This window comes from Pseudopodoces humilis, chromosome 2 (genome assembly GCF_049639895.1).
Source record: "Pseudopodoces humilis isolate 2021_Gansu_Grassland_sample_001 chromosome 2, ASM4963989v1, whole genome shotgun sequence".
NCBI lineage: Eukaryota > Metazoa > Chordata > Aves > Passeriformes > Paridae > Pseudopodoces > Pseudopodoces humilis.
In genome coordinates this window covers 75,806,721-75,829,669 of record NC_142201.1, presented here as the reverse complement: position 1 = coordinate 75,829,669, position 22,949 = coordinate 75,806,721, and the positions used below count along the sequence as shown (strand labels likewise).

Here is a 22,949-nt window from a genome sequence, read left to right as displayed (position 1 = left end):
AAAATAAAAAAAAACCTTGAGTGATCATGCAGCTGTAAGAATTAAAGCAGAGCTGAGCTTAAGCAAGATCTCAAACTCTATATCTTCAAACAGTCAGATTTGAAACCAGATCTGAAAAGTGTCTAATGGGATTAAACCTATATCTTGTCCCAAAGCCCCTTGCTTTGTAGTGAACTTAGGGCTTTGAGATTGTAGTGATGTATAATATCATCAACATAAACATTCTCATTTTGAGATGAAAATAGCCGTAGAAGACGTGATATTAGCTTGCAGCTATAAGTTCCTTCATAGTCACAGTGAGCTTGACTATTGAGAATAGATATATAGAGAATAGAATAACAGAATAATTGAATCTTTCATCTCACACTTTGGATTTTTGTTGTGGTTTTTTTTTTTTTTTTTTTTTATGGCAGCATTGCTGAAGGGCTTTAGTGTATAGTGTTTTATTCTTTGATTATTTTACAATAACTTGCCTTCTTTACTAATTGTGACTTTTGAATCACAGTGCCCATACTCTAGAGTTCAGAAAAGAGCTAGAATTCATTCTAAGGATGCATTAGTTTCAAAAGAACATCCAGCATTTTCTTCATCCCAATTGTCCCTCACCATTCTTCTCGGATCTGCTATCCTTCCTAGGCAAAGCTCATGAAAGCACCTGGCCCTTGCAGGAAATTGGTTAGAAAGTAATAATGAAGTTTTCTTGTACCTTCATTGCTATTTGTATATCTTCACAAGGATAAGAATATTAACCCTCTTAATAATTTCTTTGCTTAACCATCAAGCTTGAGGTAAGACATTCTTAGTAATGTAGATGGTCATAACTTTGTTCCTTAAATAAATACCAAATGTGGAGAAACAAATTATGAATACAACTAATTCCTGAGTGACCAAGAAAAGCTTTTAGATATAAATTGCTATTAGGCAGAAATAGTAGTCTGTAAAATAGCAGTCAGTGAACCACAGTTCAAAAATGGCTCAGTGGTCTCAAACTTTTCACACAGGTACAGTGATCACTAATGACCTCTTTGCAATGATAATTACTGCAAATCCATGCTTATTTCATGTTTGGCTGTAGGACCAACTGATTAACCAACTGATTTCTCTACTGCTCGTGTCACTGCTGAACAGCTGAAGAAGTAGGCTTTTCATTTGTTCTGCTACAGACTACAGGGGTAGAATATGTCTTTATTCCTTCGATAGCTAAACTCAAATTGCTGAGCATTGGTTCTGCATTCATTGCATCTCCTTTCATATGAGGCAAAAAACCCTTTACATTGACATTTATTTTAAAACTATTTTCTTCTTTTCCACCAGTTGTTCTTATTTTCATAGAATCATAGAAGAGATTGGGTCAAAATTGACCCCCTGGTGTCCCTTGCAATGAGCAGGGACATCTTCAGCTAGATCAGGTTGCCCAGAACTCCTTCAAACCTGACTTTGAATGTTTCCAAGGACTGGTTATCCACCACAGGGAAACCTGTTCCAGTATTTCACCACCCTCATAATGAAAAATTTATTTCTTATATATACACTTCTAACCTCCTCCCTTTTTGGTTTAAAGTCATTGCACGTTTTTCTATCACTACAGAGCCTATTAAAAATGTGTCCCAGTCTTTCTTCTAAGTTTATTTTGTGTATTGGAAGGATGTTTTTTCCGAGTATGAGAGACAACAGTGGAAGATTTGGTGGTTCAGGACTCATAAAAGTAAGGTTACTGCATTATAAAAATATGCTAATTGAGCTAATTAGATTTAGCTCTGATATCTTACAATTCATATGATCAGTTTGTGTTTGAGTCTCCTTAGATTCTGTATTTGAAGATATAAATAAAAGTGTCTCCACAATAAAGATAAGTCCATCAGTTGGACTGCTTTATAAATATCCATAAATACAAGTCCATTTATGAGCTTGGAATCTGTCAAGTAGTGTCTTGAACATACATATATTTCTAGATATCAGTAAGCCTTATCAAGGTCAATCCTCACCCTTCTTTTTAAGGTTTTATACTGTACCCCACTCTCAAAGGGATGTTTTTGTCTGATCCTTGTAGCAAAGACCCCGCCTCACTGTGCTCCCTTCCACAGCTCCACTGCTAAATGGCAGCTTATGTTTCCACTCTCAATAAAAACAGTAAATAAAATTATCTTATAAAAAAGTTCTTTGTTTTTGCTGACTGTGCATGGAAGAAGCTATGAAATATTGATTTAAAAGGTCAGTTGCTCTTTGCATACTACATTTGCAAAGTTCATAAACAATCCTATAATCATATCCAAGCAACTTTGTGAAGAGCACTACAAAGGGTTCAAACACTCAAAAATAAGGGAAAAAATGATGGATGAGGTTATAAGTATAATCTCAGTTCAGCAGGAATTCAAGTGTGATAGGAGCATGAGTCAGAGTTCTGAGGATTTTTTTGCAATTTTCATCAAAATGAGCATGCCTAAAGCACCAAAAATCTTTGAACCACAGGAGCTATGTTTTCTTAGAAGTGAAGTAAAATCAAGGAGCATTTTTTAAATGGAGAAAACTTGGCAACAGAAAGGTGAAACCATAAACAGGTTATCATCATTGACTGTGTCCTTGGAAGGCTCACCATTCCCTTCAGGTTGGCTCTTAGTTCAGAAATCTTTCATCAGTTTTCAATAAACCTGTATGTAGTCCTCTCTGTATTCCTAGGAGAAATATCTTTCTTTTCATTGCCTCTGATCCCTGACTGTGTCTTTTCCCAGACCTCTGAAGAGAGAGGAAGAGAGATGCCAACATAGTGAACTACAAAATGATGGGCAAAACTTGTGCCATCTGTCACTACTGCTCTAAGGACACATTCACGCTACTGCCTTTACATACTTAGCTTAGCCTTGCCAGGTCCCTGGGAAGTAGTTACCTGGTCTAATAGATTCAGAGTACACAGGTAAAATTATTAAAAATAGATTAAAATTCTTTAAAATGGCTGGAAAATAATTGTGTGCCACAGTGAGATGTGATTATACAGTAAGCAGTGAGGTCTCTGTTGATTCAGTACTTCTCTCTGTTATCCTGAGAAGGGAGCTTGCTATAGTACAACTATATAAAATTAATAAAAAGGGGGAGAGTTTGCTAATTAGTCTAGATGTATAATTATAGGACACAACTTCATGTCTGGCAGCAGGTTATCCCTATTGAGTCAGTAACCTTTTCATCTTACTTTCTGTGTTCTCAGCTCCATGCCAATGTCATCAATAATGCACTTCATAAGTAAGGTTAGGGAAGAGATGAGATGTGGCAACGTGTTAACATCAGTTAAGAATACAATAGCACACTTTTGTGCAGAAAAGATTTAGGGAAAAATAGAATGAGAAGTAAGTAAGTTTGAAGAAAACAAGTAGAATTTAGGCGAATAAGGAAAATAAGTCACTGAAGAAATATAATGTTCTTGTTTCTATGCTGATGAGTGAAGATGCCTATTTATTGAACTGTTAGTATGAAGACAGACAGTAAGCTTGGAGTTGTGTACCATGTGAATGCTCTAATCCTTCTTTGACCTTCTCAAATAGGAAAAAAGAGATGGATTTTAGCATTAGAGTTTCCCATTATAACTAGAACAGCAGATATCTTTGAATGATTGTACAGTCACCAGTGTGACTTAGCTAATGCCACACAAAAATTTACATCTGCCCCTAGAACAATATGGACCAATATGAGATCCTCTCCAATGTGGTGTGGCATTACAACCATGATGGTTTTTATCTTGAAATTAGCAACCCACAGCTGATCACCTGTATCATGTGGGAGTATGTGGTCTCACCAGTGGGACATAATGATATGTGGCCAGACTTACCATGATAAATAAATGTGGGGGACATTATGTCTCATCCACCAGAGAACCTGTGGCTGGTAGAAGCAAGAGCAACCCAAGAGCCATCCAAATCCTTCAAAAGATGTGGGCATCCAACACCACAAAATTAGCAGTGGCATCTTCTCCCCAGGCATCTTTACTTGTTCTTGCTGGCTCCTAGTCTTCTCCAGAGCCTGTGACCACCACAAATTTCCATCCATGCACGAGCAATAGAAGCACTGAGACAGGATACAGAGGTTGCATGTGGGTAATTTGTGCATAAAGCAAAACAAATTCAAACTTAGGACACCTTTTTTTTTTCACATGTAGTGTTTCCCCCAAAGAGGTCTGTGACCTTCTCATTGTGCATGATGGGACACCTGGGATTCTAAAACAAGAGCCATCTTTGGGAGCAGCCTGGTGGAGTAGCACAGATAAAGTCACTGATTTATTTTTTTTTCTTGTTCCATTATTTTTGTCACATGCTTTATTGCACATAACTTATGTCACTGCAGGAATTCCATCTGTTCTCTTCCATGCACAGTGATACAGCTGTAGATGGATATATCAGTTTTAAACAGAAGCATGTCCTACTGAACTCTTACTCCAATCTGTAATCAACATCTTTGAGTAGGGGCTGAAGTGCAAGGTATTCCAAAGTGAACTAAAGTTTCTAAGGTTTCAACAACCCTACTAATCAATAAATTGTTTTTACAGTCTTACAAAGTAAGAAAATCACAATTTCAAAACAAATTTACAATTACAAACTTACAAAGAACTTTATACCCTTTTCACCCTTAGTGGCTATGTGGTTCTCTGGAGGGAACATGTGTCTTTTTAACTGCCTTTTCCAGTTAATAGGCTGTGTTTCACCTTCTGATATGAGAATAAAATAAATCTTGTTCTACCTAGTTTTCCAGCCATGGTACCTGTTTCCCCCCCAGAATGCAAAATTAACTCATCTGACCTGAAAAGTGGAGTCAATAAGATCCTTATTCATTTTAGTCAAAATCCATTTACCATTCCCACATTCTGGAAATATTTTTGTGCTGAACCAATGCTTTTAAGCTGTCTCTCCACTGAACTGATTGTCCCTTCTTCCTGCAAGGTGTGTACATCCCCAAGTCAGGTTGGTCCTTTCACAAAATGTAAGAAACCTAATGTAGCTTTGGCAGCTTTATAGCTTAGTTAGATATATTTTTTTTAACATCTCATAAAGGTTTAAACACTGCAAGACCCTCTAAGTAGGATCATTAACCTGTAGGTTTACTATTAAAAGAAAAACCTAATTAGAGGGAGTTGACCATTACTAGAGGAAAGGTAGTTATTCCAGCAAAGCTGTCTTCCAGAAAAAATTTTCCTGTGATAATTTTGTATGTGTCGCAGAAAGAGCACAGCCTTTACTCTGCACTGCTATTTATAATCAAGGTTTCTGAATATTCATCTTGCACCAATATCTTAATAAACAACAAGGTGTTCTTAAGAGGTACATCCTTTTGAGCACACCCCTTGTCGAGGATGCAGTCAGGAAGTGTGTTGAATGTAAATGATGTAGAAATCTAGAGATGTGTCACAGAAATAGGTTAGAGATGCATCATGGAACTATAGGTGGAAAGTTGTTTATTAGGTGTGCTTTCACTCCTCACATTTTTTGTGAAGTCTGTTCTGTCCCACAGATTTCTCCACTGAAAAGCTCTTGCCTCAAGGTGTGAAGTAGTGTGGAGTAAAAATGGAGCCACGAGATAGCTTTTTGCCTCTATCATTTGCTTTCTTTCTGAATGTAGCAACAGATTATTTACATCTTTTACACTAGATCTAATAGTCAGTGAAGATGATAGAAAAAAGAAGTGCTGGAATTTCAAAGGGTAAACTCAAATATTGCAGAACTAAGCAAACAAGTAATGACTATCCCTTATTGGTCACAGCATGGCTATCTCTGATTTGAATAAACAGAGGGCCAGCAGGGACATCTTACTACAAAGCAGGACCAATTACTTTATTCTATCACATCTATTCCTATACTAATACTGATATGTACCATTTTTATTGAATACTATCTACCAAACTTATCAATGTTCAAAATTCTCTAAACATCTCAGCAAATGTATTTTGGGAGCTAAAGTAATCTATGTTCAAATTATTCTTTTCCGATTTTCAGAAGTGGCTTTTGTACTGAAAAATTCTTCTACTCTGTCCCCTCTAGATCATGTATCTTTCATGAAAACAGTGTGTCAAACTCGTCTGTAGTCCTGCTGAGACCTTATGGTTTTAGACAAGGAGACAATAAGGGCTATTTCACACCAGCAATGGCTGGAAGGCCAGCAGTCCTGTGGAGCACTGAATCTTATAATGACAGTTCTAAACAACTAGTGAAGAACTCGTAGCTACTGATCCAAGCATAGCATACATCATGCTAATGGAATCTCTCCTCCTAAGAGTTTCTACCTGGACAAACATGCAATAAGGGCAGACTTTGCACACTCTCCCAGAGGCAGCATAATGATTGTAGCAATCAGTCTTCATCTTTCAGAGTCTAGCAGTACCCACCATATGATAGAAATATAATTGGAGCTTCTCCAGCTGACAGCAGAGTCGGTTTGATGTGAGGGTAAGGCAGACATTGCCACATTCATCTGTCCCGTCTTTGAACTGCAACCAAGATTAGACATATGAGATGATTGAATCCACAATATTTCAAAATGCAACAAAAGTAACAAATTAACAGAATGCTACATTAATAACATTTATCAGTAGACCATTAAAACTATCTCATTGCTTCCATACCACGACCATGTAAATCTCATTATCTTGTCTATTTCTGAAAATGTCAGGAAAGAATATGCTTTTTTTGGTGTGTTTTGATGTATTATATGAATGGAACACAGAAAACGTGTATTTAAGCCCTAATCCTTTTCAAACCTCCATGCTGGCTATTTTACAAGAATTTACAACCCTCTTGCTGATTTGATTCTCACCAGTCAGTTTCCTTCTCTAGCATCCAGACATCAGTTTGGCTGCTGGTCCTCTACCACCTTGTTTGGGATTAGGGAATTCAGCCCCCAGGGGCGCTTCAATAATTGACTATGTATGGCAGGGAGAGAGCACTACAAAGTAGAAAACAGCTCTGCTGGGGAGGGGGTCTTAATGCTTATTAATTAACTGCAAATTACAATGGTTTGGGTTTTTTGTTTGTTTGGTTGTTGTTGGTTTTTTGGGGTTTTTTGTTGTTTTTTTCTGGTTTGTTTTGGTTTTTTTTTGGGGGGGTGACTGTCTACTGTTCTTTATTTTTCTTGAGAGCAAGGGTTTAATGCAAAAGAACAAACATTTGTTCTCTTCTGCCCAGCTCTTCTAGTCACATGAAGGCAGTAACAGCATATCTAACAAAATAACTTTTCAGAGAGGTGGAAAATATTCAATTTCATTGCTGCGTTACATAAAAGTATCACTTGCAGTTAATATTCTAGTAGTGTTGCTGTAGAACATGATTCAACACTGGAAAGCAGGTTCCATCTGACTGGACATCATTACACAGCTTACAACAGTAATGCTTCAGCTAGATGACTGCTGCCCTGAGCACATGAAAAATTCCCATGTAAACATCTTATTAACAGCCTTCAATTTACAAGAATATCATTTGAATGAAATTTAAGTTTCTGCTCTTCATATTATATTGCTGAAGTTAATGTAAACACTTAAAGCATAGCATAGTCTGACTGTTTTGAGGTGTCTTTATCTAGAATGAGCCATAACAGAACCATGTAGTTGAATGAAATTATGTTGTTTTACACTGACTAAAGATCTGCCTCCTTGAGCACCTGGTCTATTTGAATTTTACCTCTTGCACATAAGGTCTGCCTTTGAGTATTAATGTTGCTTTTCTAACAAGAGAAACATGGAAATATCTTACAGTAACTAAAGTTTCCTGTGATTTTTTTCTTTTCCTGGGGGGATCATGCATTCCTTGAAGATGTTATTATTTCTAAAGCTTCTGACAAAAATAGAGTAAGTTAATAATTCATTGCTGTCACTTAGAAACATGGAGCAAATTATTGTGATAAGGCTTTTCCTTGAAAAGAAGGAACCTTTTCGCAGTATGAGAATATTTCTGACATTGAAATAGTGTGCAAAAAAGAGGAATACATTTAATTATTAAAAATATTTAAATATTAAAATAGATATTAAATTTAAATGGGTCAAGAGTATGATATGGATTTTAAAAAATATGAAAGAACATTTTAATAATTTTAGAGTATTTTCAGCATGTTTAGAGATAAATTGTTCTACACCAATTGTATTTTATAAAAGCTTTTAAAAGAAGTCTTGGACTTCAATGCAGGGAAGAAAATACCTTAAACAGCCTTTCCTAACAATTTATTGAATAAGAGTTTCTGGAACACTTATCCTGATATGTCTTCTGAGTAATACTCCTAGTTCTTTCTTTACACAAGATTAAACACATTTGAGGGTAAAATATTTGAGCATGACAAAGTACCAATTAGTAAAGTGATACTAAATTTTCAATGTGTACTAACACTCACTTGAGCATATGAGTAAAAATATAGAATAATTTAAATATCTGCTTGTTGTATAATTTCTCTAGTTAATAGATTATTGATTTGAATTTCTGTTACATTTACAGTTAGGCTCTGTTTCAGTTTATTACCTTAGAAATTTAATTTTTAGCATCTTTCTATCATCTTTGACATTGATGTTATTAATAGAGTCTTTAAACTATATATAAACTATAAGCATATAGTGTCTATATGCTTAAATTTTGTCTTGAATAAAGTAATTTAATATTTAATTAATTAATGCGAAACATCATTTAAACTAATAATGACCAGCTGATTCATACAAAGAAAAAAGCACTTCCAAAGACCCTTCCAATTCTGACATATCAGTATTTTCCAGACTTAACTGCACAGAAGCACTGTAGATATCATATTTATTTCCTGTGCTTAGAACGGAAGCTACATGTATTAGCAAAAAATAACTTCCAGTGTCATCCACATGAAATTATATTTAGAGACATGGACAACATTTGCACCAGTGAGAGCTGTGTATTTTCATGCACAAATGTTCCTGTGTGGCAAACTGCAAGGACAAAATGAGAGGCCTGGCTGTGGCACCAGAAACTGCCCTAAGACAGTTTGCATAGATTAGCTTAAATAGAGCTGGAAGTAGTTTGTGGTACATTAATAATAAGGCTTAGCATATTCCAATGACCTAAGATATCACACAAAGGAATTGCACCATTATAAATGTTTGAAAACATAAAGTGAAGAAAATCCAAATAATTTTGTGCTTTGCCAAGGGACTGTGCCAAATATAGGTTTTCTTCTAATTAAGTCAACAATATTAAAATTAAAATTACTTTATCTAGGGTGATATTAAAAAATGTATATAAAGTAGATTTTCTTTTGCTTATCTAAGTGGCTTTACTACAGGAGTAACTCACGTCCATTTTCTGTAAGCATTAGAAGTTTGTGCATTTATTATGAAGGAGCAAGAGGAAGCAAAAGGGAATGAGATAGCCCAAAGCCATTAATGGAAAAAAAAAAGTTTCAGCTATTTACAAATATTTGTTCTGATTCCTTGTAGTCTACATTAAAGGAAACTGACACATCCCAAAACTGAACTAATGTCGAATGACAGATTGCTCAGATCAGAACACTGTGAGGGGCCGCAGGCTAAATGAGTCCGTACAGCTTCTCACCATTTGCATCTTTAAAATTCTTATTTCCAACATACAGACAAACCAATTTCATACTCCTGATTTTAGATCCAAATGAAAAATGCAGGGAATGATTTTTCCAACCACCAATAACTTTCTTTAAATTCCAGTTACTAGGTGCTAAATTTTGCAGATTTTAACTAAAAGTTATGTTTCCCTGATTTCTGTGGTTATATCTCTAATGTGCTATAAAAATTTACTTTGGTTTGAAAGTCAAAAGATAATACCAAAAGAATTAATTGAAAACAGAGAAAGATTCTAGTATCTATAGGCTACCAAACTAACCAAACTACCCACTGCTAATTCTTCCTCCCCACCAAAAATGGCCACACATCTGACTTGTATTTTTTCTAAATTTGTAATTGTTATTTAAAGAATATCAAGCTCCAAGTATAAGCTGCCTGACATTACTTTCTATTAAGATCCAGACACTTTGTCCCTGTCTGTGCAACAAGTCCTCAGTAAAATCCTGAATTGTTGTGTAGCAATTCTAATGTTTGCTGCCTCAATTGCTCAGCTGCTTCAGCATCCAAAAACAATTTCTACCACAGCAACAAGACATCTGCTTGTGAGAATTTGCTATGAATGATGGAACAGAATGAAAATTAGAGTTTCAATTTATTGTTATCTTAATCTTGATGGAGGTCTCTGCTCACTGATTTAACATGTGATATGGAGAACAAATGCATATCCTGGCCCCAGTGGGTCAAGGAAAAATTGTCATTGGTGATAAAGAAGGCTGAGAATTTCCAGCATCAATTTCCAACATACGATAGTATGTGTTCTATCAGCTTTAGATAATATCTGAGAATTTCTGTGGTGGGTGATACCAGATATTAATGAATTAATATTTTCTCTGTAAGACAGTGGAACAGTAAAAATATCTACACTAATAATACATTTCATTCATACTTAAGAATTAATCAAAGGAAAAATTATATGTCAGGTAGAATAGATCTCCTTTTTTTATACCAAAACAATGATGTCTGAATTTCTCATTCCTTACTCCTTCTCCTCAACATAAGGCCAAAGTTTATGGTCAGTCTCAAAAGTTTTCTGTAAACAGAGCAGCAGGAAGGAAAAAATAGCAACATTTTAATCAAAATAATGAAAAAAAAAAAAATGCAAAACTTCCGATAAAGCAATTCTTACATATCATATCTTACTCACTCCAATTCTCTAAATCACATGAAACCTAAAGGATTTTCTTTACCTCTCTGTCAGTCAGCAGTGATTAAGAGAAGACATTTCAGACTGCCAAATAAAGGACATCCAAACACCATCAATAGATAGATAGAATAAAATAGAAAAGATGCAGCATCTCTTACGAGCCTGATTTCCATCCATCAGCTTCTTAGCAGACACAGTCTCAGAGAATACCTTTCTGCTCACATCAACATCCCATATGCAAACGGCATGGAATTTCATCCTTCCAGATAAAGCAGTACATTCTTTATCAAGGGCTTACTCTCCCTGGTGCATACTTCATTGCTGAAAGAACACAATTGACAAAATTACTGATCTGAGTGAGCTAATGCATTTTTCTTTAAACAAATGTACTAAGCACGTTTTCCAGCCTTAAGTATTACTAGTGAATATAGACTTTGAATAGACTGCAATATTTTTACAGTGAAAATAACAATTTTAAAATATTATCTGAAAACTATAGTTGCTGAGTATTTTTCAGCCTTCTGGTGTTAATATAAGTCCAATCCTGAAGATTTAGAGTGGAAAATTTACACTCTCATTCATGTTTCTATGGCTTTGTAGCAGTTCTCAAACTAGTTTAATGGATTACACTGTCGTTCACATAACTGACATTATAGAAATGCTACAAATACGTATGTCCAGACTTGCTGATGTTCTGGACAAGAAAACCACAGGTGCTGCAAGCTGGGCATCCAACAATTGCTCTATATCTGATACAATCAGAGTGGAAAATTATAATATGCAGAGATATAAGATACACTTTGAAATCACATTCAATTTCAATATAGTTGTTTCAATTATTAATTTTTGGGGGGTTTCAGCTTCATGAGCAGTGAATCTTGTGGCTAATTGATTTCTGTGTTTGTGCTTTAAGCGTTTACATCCTCTCACAGGTCTTCTGCCAAGTTTGGAAGCCCAGTGCAGGTGTCTAATGGCTATTTCTACATGAGCAGGTAGCATGGATCAATAGGAGAAGCAAAAAGTTGATATAAAGTTTCTCCTTGGAATAACTCTAGTTCCATTCCACAGATGAATGTTTTTATCTGAAAAGCAATTCATTCCTCAAGCATACCTTCTAGTTCAATATCAATTGAAGTTCAGGTGCTCAGAAGGCTTCATTTCACAAACCAAGCCCACAGCAAGTGGGCACAATGAGGAAATTAATTTCTATGTCTTGCAGCATCTGGGGGTTTCTCCCTCAAATTATGTCTGATCGTGAAATGTACTTATATCTGGGGAACTAAATTAAGATTTGAGGATGAGATTCAGTTCAAGTTCAGATACCAAAGTGTGAAGATTTACAATATGAATTAGACATCTGCACTTTTTTTACCTTTAATAGAGGTTCAACTGAATGCTGACAAGATTCATAAATTATTGTGTAAAATAGGAACTCATTTCATGTGCAGTTTTAATTTTACAAACAGCCTCTAGAACAAAAGGTTTTCTTTCCTCTCTGGTCATCATGTTGATCCTTCCAAATGTCAGCTTGATTACAATGAATCTTTCTGAATACTAATGATCAAAATTTTCCTTATTATATTTCCTCAGCACTTCATGTATTAATACTTGCATAAAGAGGTGCAGGTTGGTATCTGGTATATTCTAGGGTCGCATTTTCCTTTCAGCAAAGGAAAATGGTCACATTTGGTCCTCTTAGTTCAGAGTCACAACTACTGCTTTTCTATTAATCTAGTGCTCAGTTGCTGTGTCAAAGAACTGTTTATTTAATCAAATTTTTAGCAGCCTTTTTGTATCTTGGTAATTTTGAAAATTAATATCATATCATAAAAACCAATTTATCTTTTAAAAAAAAGCCTTTTCTTCAACCAGTCTCTTAACATTCCTTAATTTTTGTATTAAATATATTCAACTAGTCATATGCATTTCAGCATGAAAATCATGCTTGAAACCCATGGAAGATTAAATCTCTACTTATTTTTTATAGAAAAGATTTCTTATTAAATATTATAAGAATTTAATCTCATTCAGTGTGCTTAAGTTAACCCATGTTCAATTTTATCACAAGTCCATTTGCTGTTATAGCTTGATTACTCTTTCCTAATAATTACTGCTAAAAGCTTTGCTGCAGTTGATCTCAAGACAACACACTTTTTGACATCAATACATTTACTCTCATCTCTTTTTCCTCATGTTATTAGACAGATGAAAATTCTTTTCTACAGAGACATTGATTTTGTGCCATATTTTTTCAGAAGTCATATATGGACAACATCCATCTCCTTTATGTGATTACAATGATTTTTCTTATACTTAAATACAATAATCTCCAAATTCTCACCTTGATCTCTCAATCATCCTTTCTCTGTTAGTTAATCTATCATAATCTTTCCCTCAGTTTCTAGTTAGTTAACAATTTAGTGTTGCTTCTTTTCCTGAATTATCCTTAGTTCTAGCCCAGCCCCATTTTCCTTTCTTTGCTTCCTTTCTATTTATGAAGTAAAAAACTTTTTGCTACCATACTTTTTTATTAAAATATGTAGACGTGCTATGCAGGTGGTCTCTCCGTGACTGAGAGATATTGGCAGGGAAGGAGGAGAACTCTATGTTCCTGCTGTGTGCAGCAAGTATTGTATGAATAAATAAAGCATTTCAGTTTCCATCATAACCAGGCCTCTGGCTTTATTCCCAAACACACACAAAAAAAGGGAGGACAGATGAGTGCTAAATATTAATTTCTGAGCCAAATAATTCACTAACAAATGTGTTTGCAATTCCTTTGATTGAATGATTACTCTTTCCCTCATGGATAACAGGAGATTTTAACTACATATAAATGTAATTGATAATATCCATAAGATTCTTTAGATAATCTTCCATATGCATCTAGCTTTCTTTTCCTCCAAGGTCAGAATTCCAGAACTGTTTTATATCAGGACTTAACCTGTGTAAAAGCTTCTATAAGTTGCAAACATTAAAGGAATACCCTTTTTTTTTTCTGATCCTGTCAGTATATTGATGAGAACTATTACTGTTCTGCAAAGACTATTGCCATACAAATGCTGTCATTGGAACATTGAAGACAGCATGTTGATAGAAATGTTTGCTTAAATTATATGAAGGGAAAATGAAGGAAGCTTGCATCCCTGTCAGTTTCTGAAGCAGTGTTACTTCAAAGGTGTGACATATCATAACAAAATTTCAAGCCTTTTTATTTGTTGGAAAAAAAAATCCAAACACTCAAAATTCTAATACAGAGTCATTTGCTTAATACAAAATGTTTTCAATAAAATTACCTTTAGACAAATAATGTGACTCAAATACTGGTGTATATATTTTTAGAGCAGGTTGGAAGATGCATTCTCAGGTTGTACTGGAGAACCCTGAAGTTGACATGTCCTTCCTCTGCCCTGTTCAATTTTGAAACTATTATTTTCTTCTCACTGCTGAGAGCAGTGAGTGGTTTCACATCTGAAGTGAACAGAAGCACATTTTTCTCTGGAATGAAATTCTGTTTTCTCCACCATAATGTTTATAAACCTTGGATAATAAACCACCATTTCTCACAGTCAGAAAATAGGGGATATTATTCTTTTTTTGAAGAAAAAAAGGAAAAAGAGAGAGAGAAAGAGAGAGAAAAGGAAGGAAAGAAGAAAAAAAGGAAAGATTCCTTATTGTTATTTATTATTAATTATCTTAATGATTTAATTTGAGCACCTTATTGAATTTTAAGCCTATGTAAATAACTCCTTGTATAAATCAAGGGTAACAGCTTTGAAGTTTAACACATCCAACCTATAAATGTAATTCCTTCCCTCTTTTGCTGCTGAAGAGCCCACCCGTCCCATCAAAAGTGCCATACTCTTTATTAAATACTTCTCAAGATTAAAACACAGCACTGTACCCTCCATGATTTCTGATCATAGACTCCACAGAGGATTCCCAGCAGAAGGAGTGTCAGTCTATACTGTATCAGCCAGAAGATCCTCTCTCTGGACAGGTATAACTAAAAATCCAACCATCCCTAGAGAAGAGCCACACACTTATTTATTTAGATTCTCTAACACAGAAGTCTTACCTTAGTTTCCAAATACAGAGAAGGAAACACCCCATGTCCTCCCCCACTTCTATGGGATACCTGAAAGCATTTTCAGAGGATTTCTGCTTCCAGCACCCATTCCTCCCAGCCTCCCAAGACCTTCGAGAGAGTCATAACCACTCCCTAAACTGGGAAGGGATACAAAACACCTGCAAGCAAGGCTGGGCTTAAATGCTATCTAAGAGTTGTCATATTCCTTTTAAGCTCACAGTTCTCTGTCAGGAACAGGACCATGATTATTTACTGCTCTTCCTGGGCTGCAACTCTAAGACAGGATAAATTCAGAGTCTTTGTCATTTTAGAAGAGCAAAAAAAGCATTAATTTACATGCTGCTTCATGTAATGCTTCATGCTTCAATCATTTAATGATTAATATTGTGTAAGCAAAAACAAAATTGGAAACTCTTAAATATGAACAGCCAAACTTTTCTCATGAATATGCTTTAGTGGGGTTACTTACCAAGAGGTAATCTGCAATTATAGACTCAGAGAAAAAAATAAAACCTATCTACAAAAAGGAAAGATTATTTAAGTCCCTTTGCTACACTGTGGTGTGATGCCATAAATCATGTTTTGACCAGATACAATTAATTTTATAGAGATTTTTTTTTCTTGCCTTCTTTTGAGTTTTGCTTCCCATTCTTCTCAGGTCTGATTTCTAAGGTCATTTTTTTTCTAGATGGAATAGTCTGTGCTTGATATTGAAATGTGATTTGACAATAATATAGTGGTGAAACTTTGAAGACAAATTATGACGGATTACCTTTTTTACTGTTCTAGAAGTTTCATTAAAATTCACCTCTAATAAGTGTCAAAGGATACTAATCCACTGATGCTTCTGTGAAAAATTTGAATTAAGGAAGGAGTAGTAAAATGGATTTATTAAAACCTTTTTGAAACAGAAGATAATTCAGTTATCATGCTCATCATCCCTTGCTACAGAGGCAGCAATCCTTAATCCTATTTATTATCTCTGAAAGATATCATCATGGAATTTGGCTGGTAAGATAGGAGAGATATTTTTATATTTATGGATTTATCCTTTCCAGGATAACTATTCTTCCACATGGGAGTCTGAGAATCCTGAATGCTTCCAAGTCTGATGAAGGGCGGTATTTATGCCAAGGTGTAAATGTATTTGGATCTGCAGAAATCATTGCATCAGTGTCTGTTAAAGGTATGAAAAATTCTTTGATGGCAATGATTATTTCTTTTGACTAATATTTAAATATTAGAATCCCCAACCAACCATAAAACAGCATTCTCCAGGCAGTATAATAAACCATTTCCAAAAAGCTAAGGTTGCTGAACTCCATCTGGTCAAACATCAAATCAGAATGCATACTCCAGCTGTTGCATTGTAGATGTGTCATAAGACTTCGTACATGCATTAAATCACTCAAACTATAAATAATTCTATAAGTAAAAGAATCAATATCCCTTCTAACATATTTTCTCTTTGGGAACTCACCCCTAACTTTTTCTGCATGAGAACAAACCTTTAATTACAATTAAAGTACTAATTGTATCTATGGAAAATCCAGAGAAAAGTAGTACCTTAGAAGATTAATAGTAATGATAAAACCACTTAGGAGTAATCCATTTCTGAACCTTTTTTTTTTCATTTTTCAGCTGAATTCATGGATTTTCTTTGCAGGTGTTCAAGCCTTTTGACTTCATTTTTCAAGTTTCTTCCTATATTTAGTAATCCACGAAACATCCTTTATTATTTTATATGACAAAACTGAATTTTTTATGCAATCACTAGATTTCAGGTGCTGCAGCCTTAAAAAAAAAAAAAACAAAAAAAACAAAAACAAAACAAAAACAAAAACAAACCCAAAAAACCCAACAAAGTAGATTTTCCTGAAACTAATAGAATTATTTAATGCATCTCAGATGTCCTATAGATTGTTGTTTAGGATTCTGCCTTGTTAACTCCATGAAACTGCCTGTACCTTCTGATCCCCAGTGTCACACTCCAGTGTGAATTAAGAATTTATTTCAGTATTTGACTCTGCAACGCATACTAAGAGAAAAAGTAAGCTCTGGGTAGACTCAGCAGTACTCAATCCTGTTATTTTGGTCTGGCACTCTAAGTAGACTTCCATCTGAGTGTTCCTAACACTTCTCTTTCAAGAACCTACCAGAATAGAACTGACTCCCAAGAAGATCGAGTTAACAGTTGGAGAGAGCATCGTCCTCAGTTGCAAAGCCCTGCATGACAGCACAATGGATGTCACCTTCTACTGGACACTCAATGGGCAGCCAATTGACTTTGAGAAAGAAGGTGGACACTTTGAAAGCATCAAGGCAGTAAGTGACCATGCATTTGTCATCTCTATGCTGGGAACTTATAGAAATTTGCATGCCTTTATATGTCTCTCATGTACAAAATTTTGAACAAACTGAGAGATAGCTTTTTTCAGTAATATTAGAAAGAAATGTTAGATAGAGGAGGTTCAAACTGCAGATAATTATTAGAATTATTCCAAGGAGTTTTCCTCAAGATGATATTAATTTTAAACTTGTACATCCTATTATTAATGATGTATCTGATAATCTTTGTAAGGGAACAGAAAGGAGTTTTCATCAAATCCTACTTACATTCTTCTGCTGATTTTAATATAGAAAGGATGCTGCTCTAAGCATTGATGTCTCTCTCACAGATAATATGGCAGTTGAAATGCCCTCACCTCCCAATGCTCTACTTGCCTAGAATATATTTTAATATCTGAATAACAAGGGCTATGTTTACTAACTCCGCTGCATGAGGTACTTCCTGACCATGTAAACATTATTTAAGTCAATAAGAATCATATGGACAAAAGTATGCATACCAATTTAAAATATTGCCACTTGAATCAAAAAGAGTTTCATGTGATCAAATGGTGTGATAAAGTAATTCAAACCTGTCTCATGTAAAATTATTTGAACATTTCCTAGTAGAAAGAAATCCTTTTATGTGAACAAGTTTAGAAATGGAATCCACAGTCATTTAACTGAATCTTCCAGCCAATGAAATGTAAATCAAATGTCCATGCTATGTTAACAGAAAAAAATTAAGTTCATAAAGGTCAGGAAATTTTAAAATTTGATGTATATCATTTGAGTACAATGTAGCAAAGTTAACTTTGCATCAAAAACCTTGTCCAGCTGCAATCAATTTATTCTTCTGCTTGACTAAATGGAAGTCATACTGTTTATGAAATTTATATCCACTTAGTGGGGGGTTCATGTTTTAAAATTTGAGTTTACTTCAATAAAACTTTTAAGTGAACATTAGTAAATTATATCTAAGTGGGAAGGTTCTTAGCATAGTTATCTTCATACGAGGAATGCAACACTCAAAAGAACACTATTTAAAGAGGAAAACTTTCACTCTTTCTTAAGAGTGAAAGTCATTCATCAAAGGTCATTTTTGATTCAATAAAACACCCTATGATTACAATTTGACTTCAAGTCATTCCCAAAAACCTGAAATCTAAAACGTGCTACGTGGTTCTTTCCATGTATTTCAGCATCTCACTTCAAAGGAAATTTTTAATCACTGGGAAAAATCCACGGGCTAGGAAATTTTTAAAGTAATTTCATATCTCATGCCAAAATAAAGCTAATTTAATATAATTTATTGTATTAAAAAATAGGATTTTGTAGCTCTCTCTCAAGAATTCTTCATTAATTTCATTTTTACAACAGAAAGCTCTCAAACTGCTAGAAATAAGGCTTATTCAAAGTGATCAAAGACGACATCTTATTTTCAGACAAGTATTCATGCAAATCTCACTAAAATTACTGATTGCTTTAACTGTCCTGAAATGATTAAAATTTGGCCAAAACTTGGAAGATTTAACCAGCTATTTAAGTTTATGACCTCCTCACTGTGCTGCTGGAGTGTCAGTGCCTCTTCACTAAGTGAGAATAGTGCTACTCACAGAATCACAGAATAAGCTGAGTTGGAAGGGGCCCACAAGGGTCATTGAGACCAACTCCTGGCCCTGCACAGGATCATCCCCAAGAGTCACACCATGTGCCTGAGGGCATTGTCCAAACTTTCTGAACTCTGTCTGGCTGGTGCTGGGACCAATTCCCTGGGGAGCCTGTTCCAGTGCCCAAACACCCTCTGGGTGAAGAACCTTTTCCCAATATCCAGCCTAAACCTCCCCTGACTCAACTTTAGGCCATTCCCTTGGGTTCTGTCACTGGCCACAAGTGTGAACAGATCTGTACCTATCCTTTTGCTTTCCCTAACCAGGAAGAACAAGGTCTCACCTCAGTCTCCTTCAGGCTGAACAAGTCCCTCATAATGGAGTCAATACTCAGTGTCTAAATTACTAAGTGACTAAAAGGATTTTAAAAAGTTGTTTATTAAGTAAAAATGTGCTTTTTTTGCTTTCAGGGGCACATAAGAATTTTATTTTTTTCCTAAAACATAGTTTCCAACAAAGAGCAAACTTCAGGTACATTATATATATTATAATTCAGTTATAATTTATATTGTAATCACAAAATATAATCAGTCTGGAAATAAAAACATTATATATTTTGCAAAATATTACAGAATTAGATCCTACCATGTCATTGTTAAAATCGTGTGAAATAGTGAAATGATATACAACTCTAAAGAAGCACCAAAATAAGGCATCAAACCCTGATATTTTTAGACTGGACTAGATCCATTTGCCTTTACAAGATGGTCAGGCCATGCTTTCTTTACTTGCATTCCTAACGCATTTAAATGACAAGACATTTCTGGTTTTCATCCTAAAGAGAGAGTGGAAGTGTAGGCTTGGCTCAGCTGGAAGGGGACTGAAAATAGCTGTTAGCATGTTACAGGCAGGATGAGGGGTGGGGAGCTACATTCCTCTTGAGAACAGAAGCAAAAAACATGGCCCTCTTAGGACAATCCTCATGGAAATTTTCTGCATGATGTTGGAAACAAAGTGTGGCACATCTTTTGATACTCTTTTAAATAAGTGGTTAAAATATTTTGATTTTTGCATTGCCCTGAAACAAAGCTGGATCAATTGAGAGATGCAAATCTTGAAAGTGGTAATAGTGATGTGGTAATAAAGCAGTTGTTTTGGTGTTTTGACACAATTCCCATTTTGAAAATTCCCAGTTTCACTACTCATTTGTGTAATGTCATCAATTGTATCTCATTATCATTTCTGTTAATTACATAAGAATTAGAAATTAATCAGGAGATTAAAAATGTATTTCTTTACTAGAATAAAATCTAAAGCATGACCAGGTACTGGGGACAAAGGACGTTAAACTCCTTTTTTGCTGTCATGTAATCTTCTTTAACCTATCCAGTTTCAAAGTTGAGATACATAATGTGTTAAAGCCATAGGTTTATGAATGGAGAAAACAGGAACTTGAAGTCTGATAGAGTTCTGTCTACATCCCTTATTTTACTCTTCTGAAGGAAACACTTCAAAATTGCCTGAGTTGATCCTGAACAAAATGCTTTTTAATGGAGTATGTTTAAGAAAAATAATATGTATGAAATAATGTGTATGAAGTCACAGAATTATATGTCCATTTTTTCTACATACACTGATACTTTATCAGATAAAAATATTCCCAGGCTTGCCTGCAGTTTGTTTACTCTTTTAAAAACCTGAGAAATTAAACATTATTTAAATGTTGCTAATAATGAAACCACTATAAACCTCTCATCACTGGTTACAATGCTCATACTTTCACTGTGGGAGACCCAAGTATTAAATGTGATGAGCATCTTGATGCTTAATGCAGTGTTATAAAATCTAGTGACAAAGTAACATTTATTTGGGCTGTAGATAACTTTTCACTTGCTAAAATTGCATGATATCTAGCAATTGCAATTAAAAATAAAATCTCTTGCTAATAAATATTACTTTGCTCGTGTTGAAATTATATCAGTAGGTTTTGTACCAAAAATGGTGTTACAATCTTCATATTGAGAAGTAATTTTTTATACAAACCAAAGGTAATTTTTGCTGTTCTTTACTTAGCTATCAATAATTTGGTACCCATACCAATTTAGGTACTTCAAGGACTTGCCTGGCAAAAAGATGAGTGTGATAATGATGTCAACTTGTGCATGAAGGGAATATTAAGGAAAATGGACCAGCTTAATTTCATTGGAATGACTGCAGATTGCAGTCTAGGAAAATAAAATATCCCAAATGTTTTGTTTATGTAACTTCGTAGTACATTTGGTGGAAGAAAAATAATGCCAAGGATTATATAAAACCAGAATCCTTTGGCATTGGTAAAGTCTTATTTTGTCTAACAAAAGATAACATTTTAGCTTCTGTGAGGGATAATCTGTGTAATTAATAGAAAAAAAATTGTATAGAAGCCTGAATTTCCAACATTTTCTTGTAGCAACACCGTATGCAATGAACTAAGAAAGTATAGGCCTGCTTGTTTTTATTAGGATAACTTTTATTTTCAATCCCTTGTGCCAAATCTAGAAGTCCTAGTCAAAATTCTATTCAAAATATTCTCTACTATAATCTCTATTGACCATCATTTTCTCATAGACATATCCCTTTTTCATCTAAAAATATCTGATTTTTTCAGTAGATTTTCAGAACTATCATCATTCCAACCCTGTGCTTGAAGGCTGAAACTGTTTTTATAGCAGCCAAACAAAATTATTTACTGTGGTTATCCACAGACTGGTAAGAAACAGCATTGCTCTTATTGTCCCTCACCTTGACTTTTCAGAATCAGGAAAGTGATTTGGTCTGAATATGTTCTTGGTCTTTGATCTTAGCTGAAACTGCCACCAGGAGAAGCAATAAGTACAACTTGTCATGTTGTATTTCACAATGGTTATTTGTTCACATGGAAGTGAATGGGAATCTACTGTTTTACTTCAAAAAGGACAGTAGGAACAGATTGGATAGTGCATTTAACTCCTGCCTAGTACTGGAGACTTTGATTTGATAACTTAGAACTTCAGCAAGTGCATAAATTTGCACCTTTCCTTGTATTTTCAAGTCATTCCCTAGTTTCTTGTACTTTTATCATATTTGAGACATTAAGATTATAATTTCCTAAGCGCTTCTAAATAGGAAGAGCTAAATTCTACACTACATGAAATCAATTAAAACAGCAGGGTGTTAATAATAATGCCTTTCCTCTTTATTGGATGTAAACCTAAACAAGGTTAATTAAATAGGGGTTTTACGTAACACCCCGACTGCCTCCCCACGTGAGGAAAATGGCAGTAGTTGTCAGAAGCCTTGCAGAAGATGGCAAGCTCTATGCACAGTGAAATTCTGTTCAGGGTAAAGCTGCCATATCAGCATCATTGCTACCAATTTGTTCCACTGTCTGGTGCAATCCGTTCCTGCTGATGGAAGAGGCTGAACACAGCTATTACTGTCAACTCTAATCTCTAGATATTTCAGCCCTATGCTCATTACCAGGTTTTGGTCACTTGTCATGCTATAGCAGTTTCCTATTTGAGCAATCAGGAGCATTTAAAAAAAAAAATTCAAATCTCTTATTTTGGTAATAAATAGTTATTGTAAATTAGTTAAGGTACTAAATGGAATAAGGATTTCTGGACTTTGAATTCTATGACTCAAAAACTACAAACGAAAATCCAAACACAATGAAGACCACAGTGTAATACTGTACTTTACCATGTGTTGTTTCCTGAATATAAACTGTTCTAGTGAACTGATTGAATTTATTTCATGCTGTGTTAGAAAGACATTTCCTATAATCAAAAAAATGTATGTAAATTGTTGCATGCAAGTGCTTGTGGGTTTGGCTATTAATAGAGACTAAGGGACAGAGATGATAAGCAACATTTTATCTTGTTTAGCCTGGAGAAAAGGAGGCTGAGGAGGACCTTATTGCTCTCTACAGGTGCTTCAAAGGAGGATGTAGTGAGGTGGGGATCAGTTCTCCCGTCCCAGGTAACAAGTAACAGGGTGAGAGGAAGTGACCAGGTTGCACCAGGGGAAATTTAGATTAGATGTTAGAAAATATTTCTTCACTAAAAGGGTGGTCAGGCATTGGAACAGGCTGCCCAAGGAAGTGCTGAAATCACCGGTCCTGGAAATGTTCAAAAGGATTGTGGAATGTGGTTTAAGGGTGAACACGGCAGTGCTGAGTTAACA

At 35.0% G+C, this 22,949-nt stretch overlaps 1 protein-coding gene across 2 annotated transcripts in view; it reads left to right on the top strand.

Annotated features, from left to right (window-relative positions):
- The window catches only part of CNTN5 (contactin 5), a 603,304-nt gene that overhangs the window by 522,098 nt on the left and 58,257 nt on the right, over positions 1-22,949 (top strand). For both annotated transcript variants that reach the window (XM_088051481.1, XM_088051480.1), the window contains exons 14-15: positions 15,867-15,994; positions 16,958-17,133. In XM_088051481.1, coding sequence (XP_087907607.1) covers positions 15,867-15,994; positions 16,958-17,133 — 304 coding nt within the window. The remainder of the gene's footprint in view (positions 1-15,866; positions 15,995-16,957; positions 17,134-22,949) is intronic.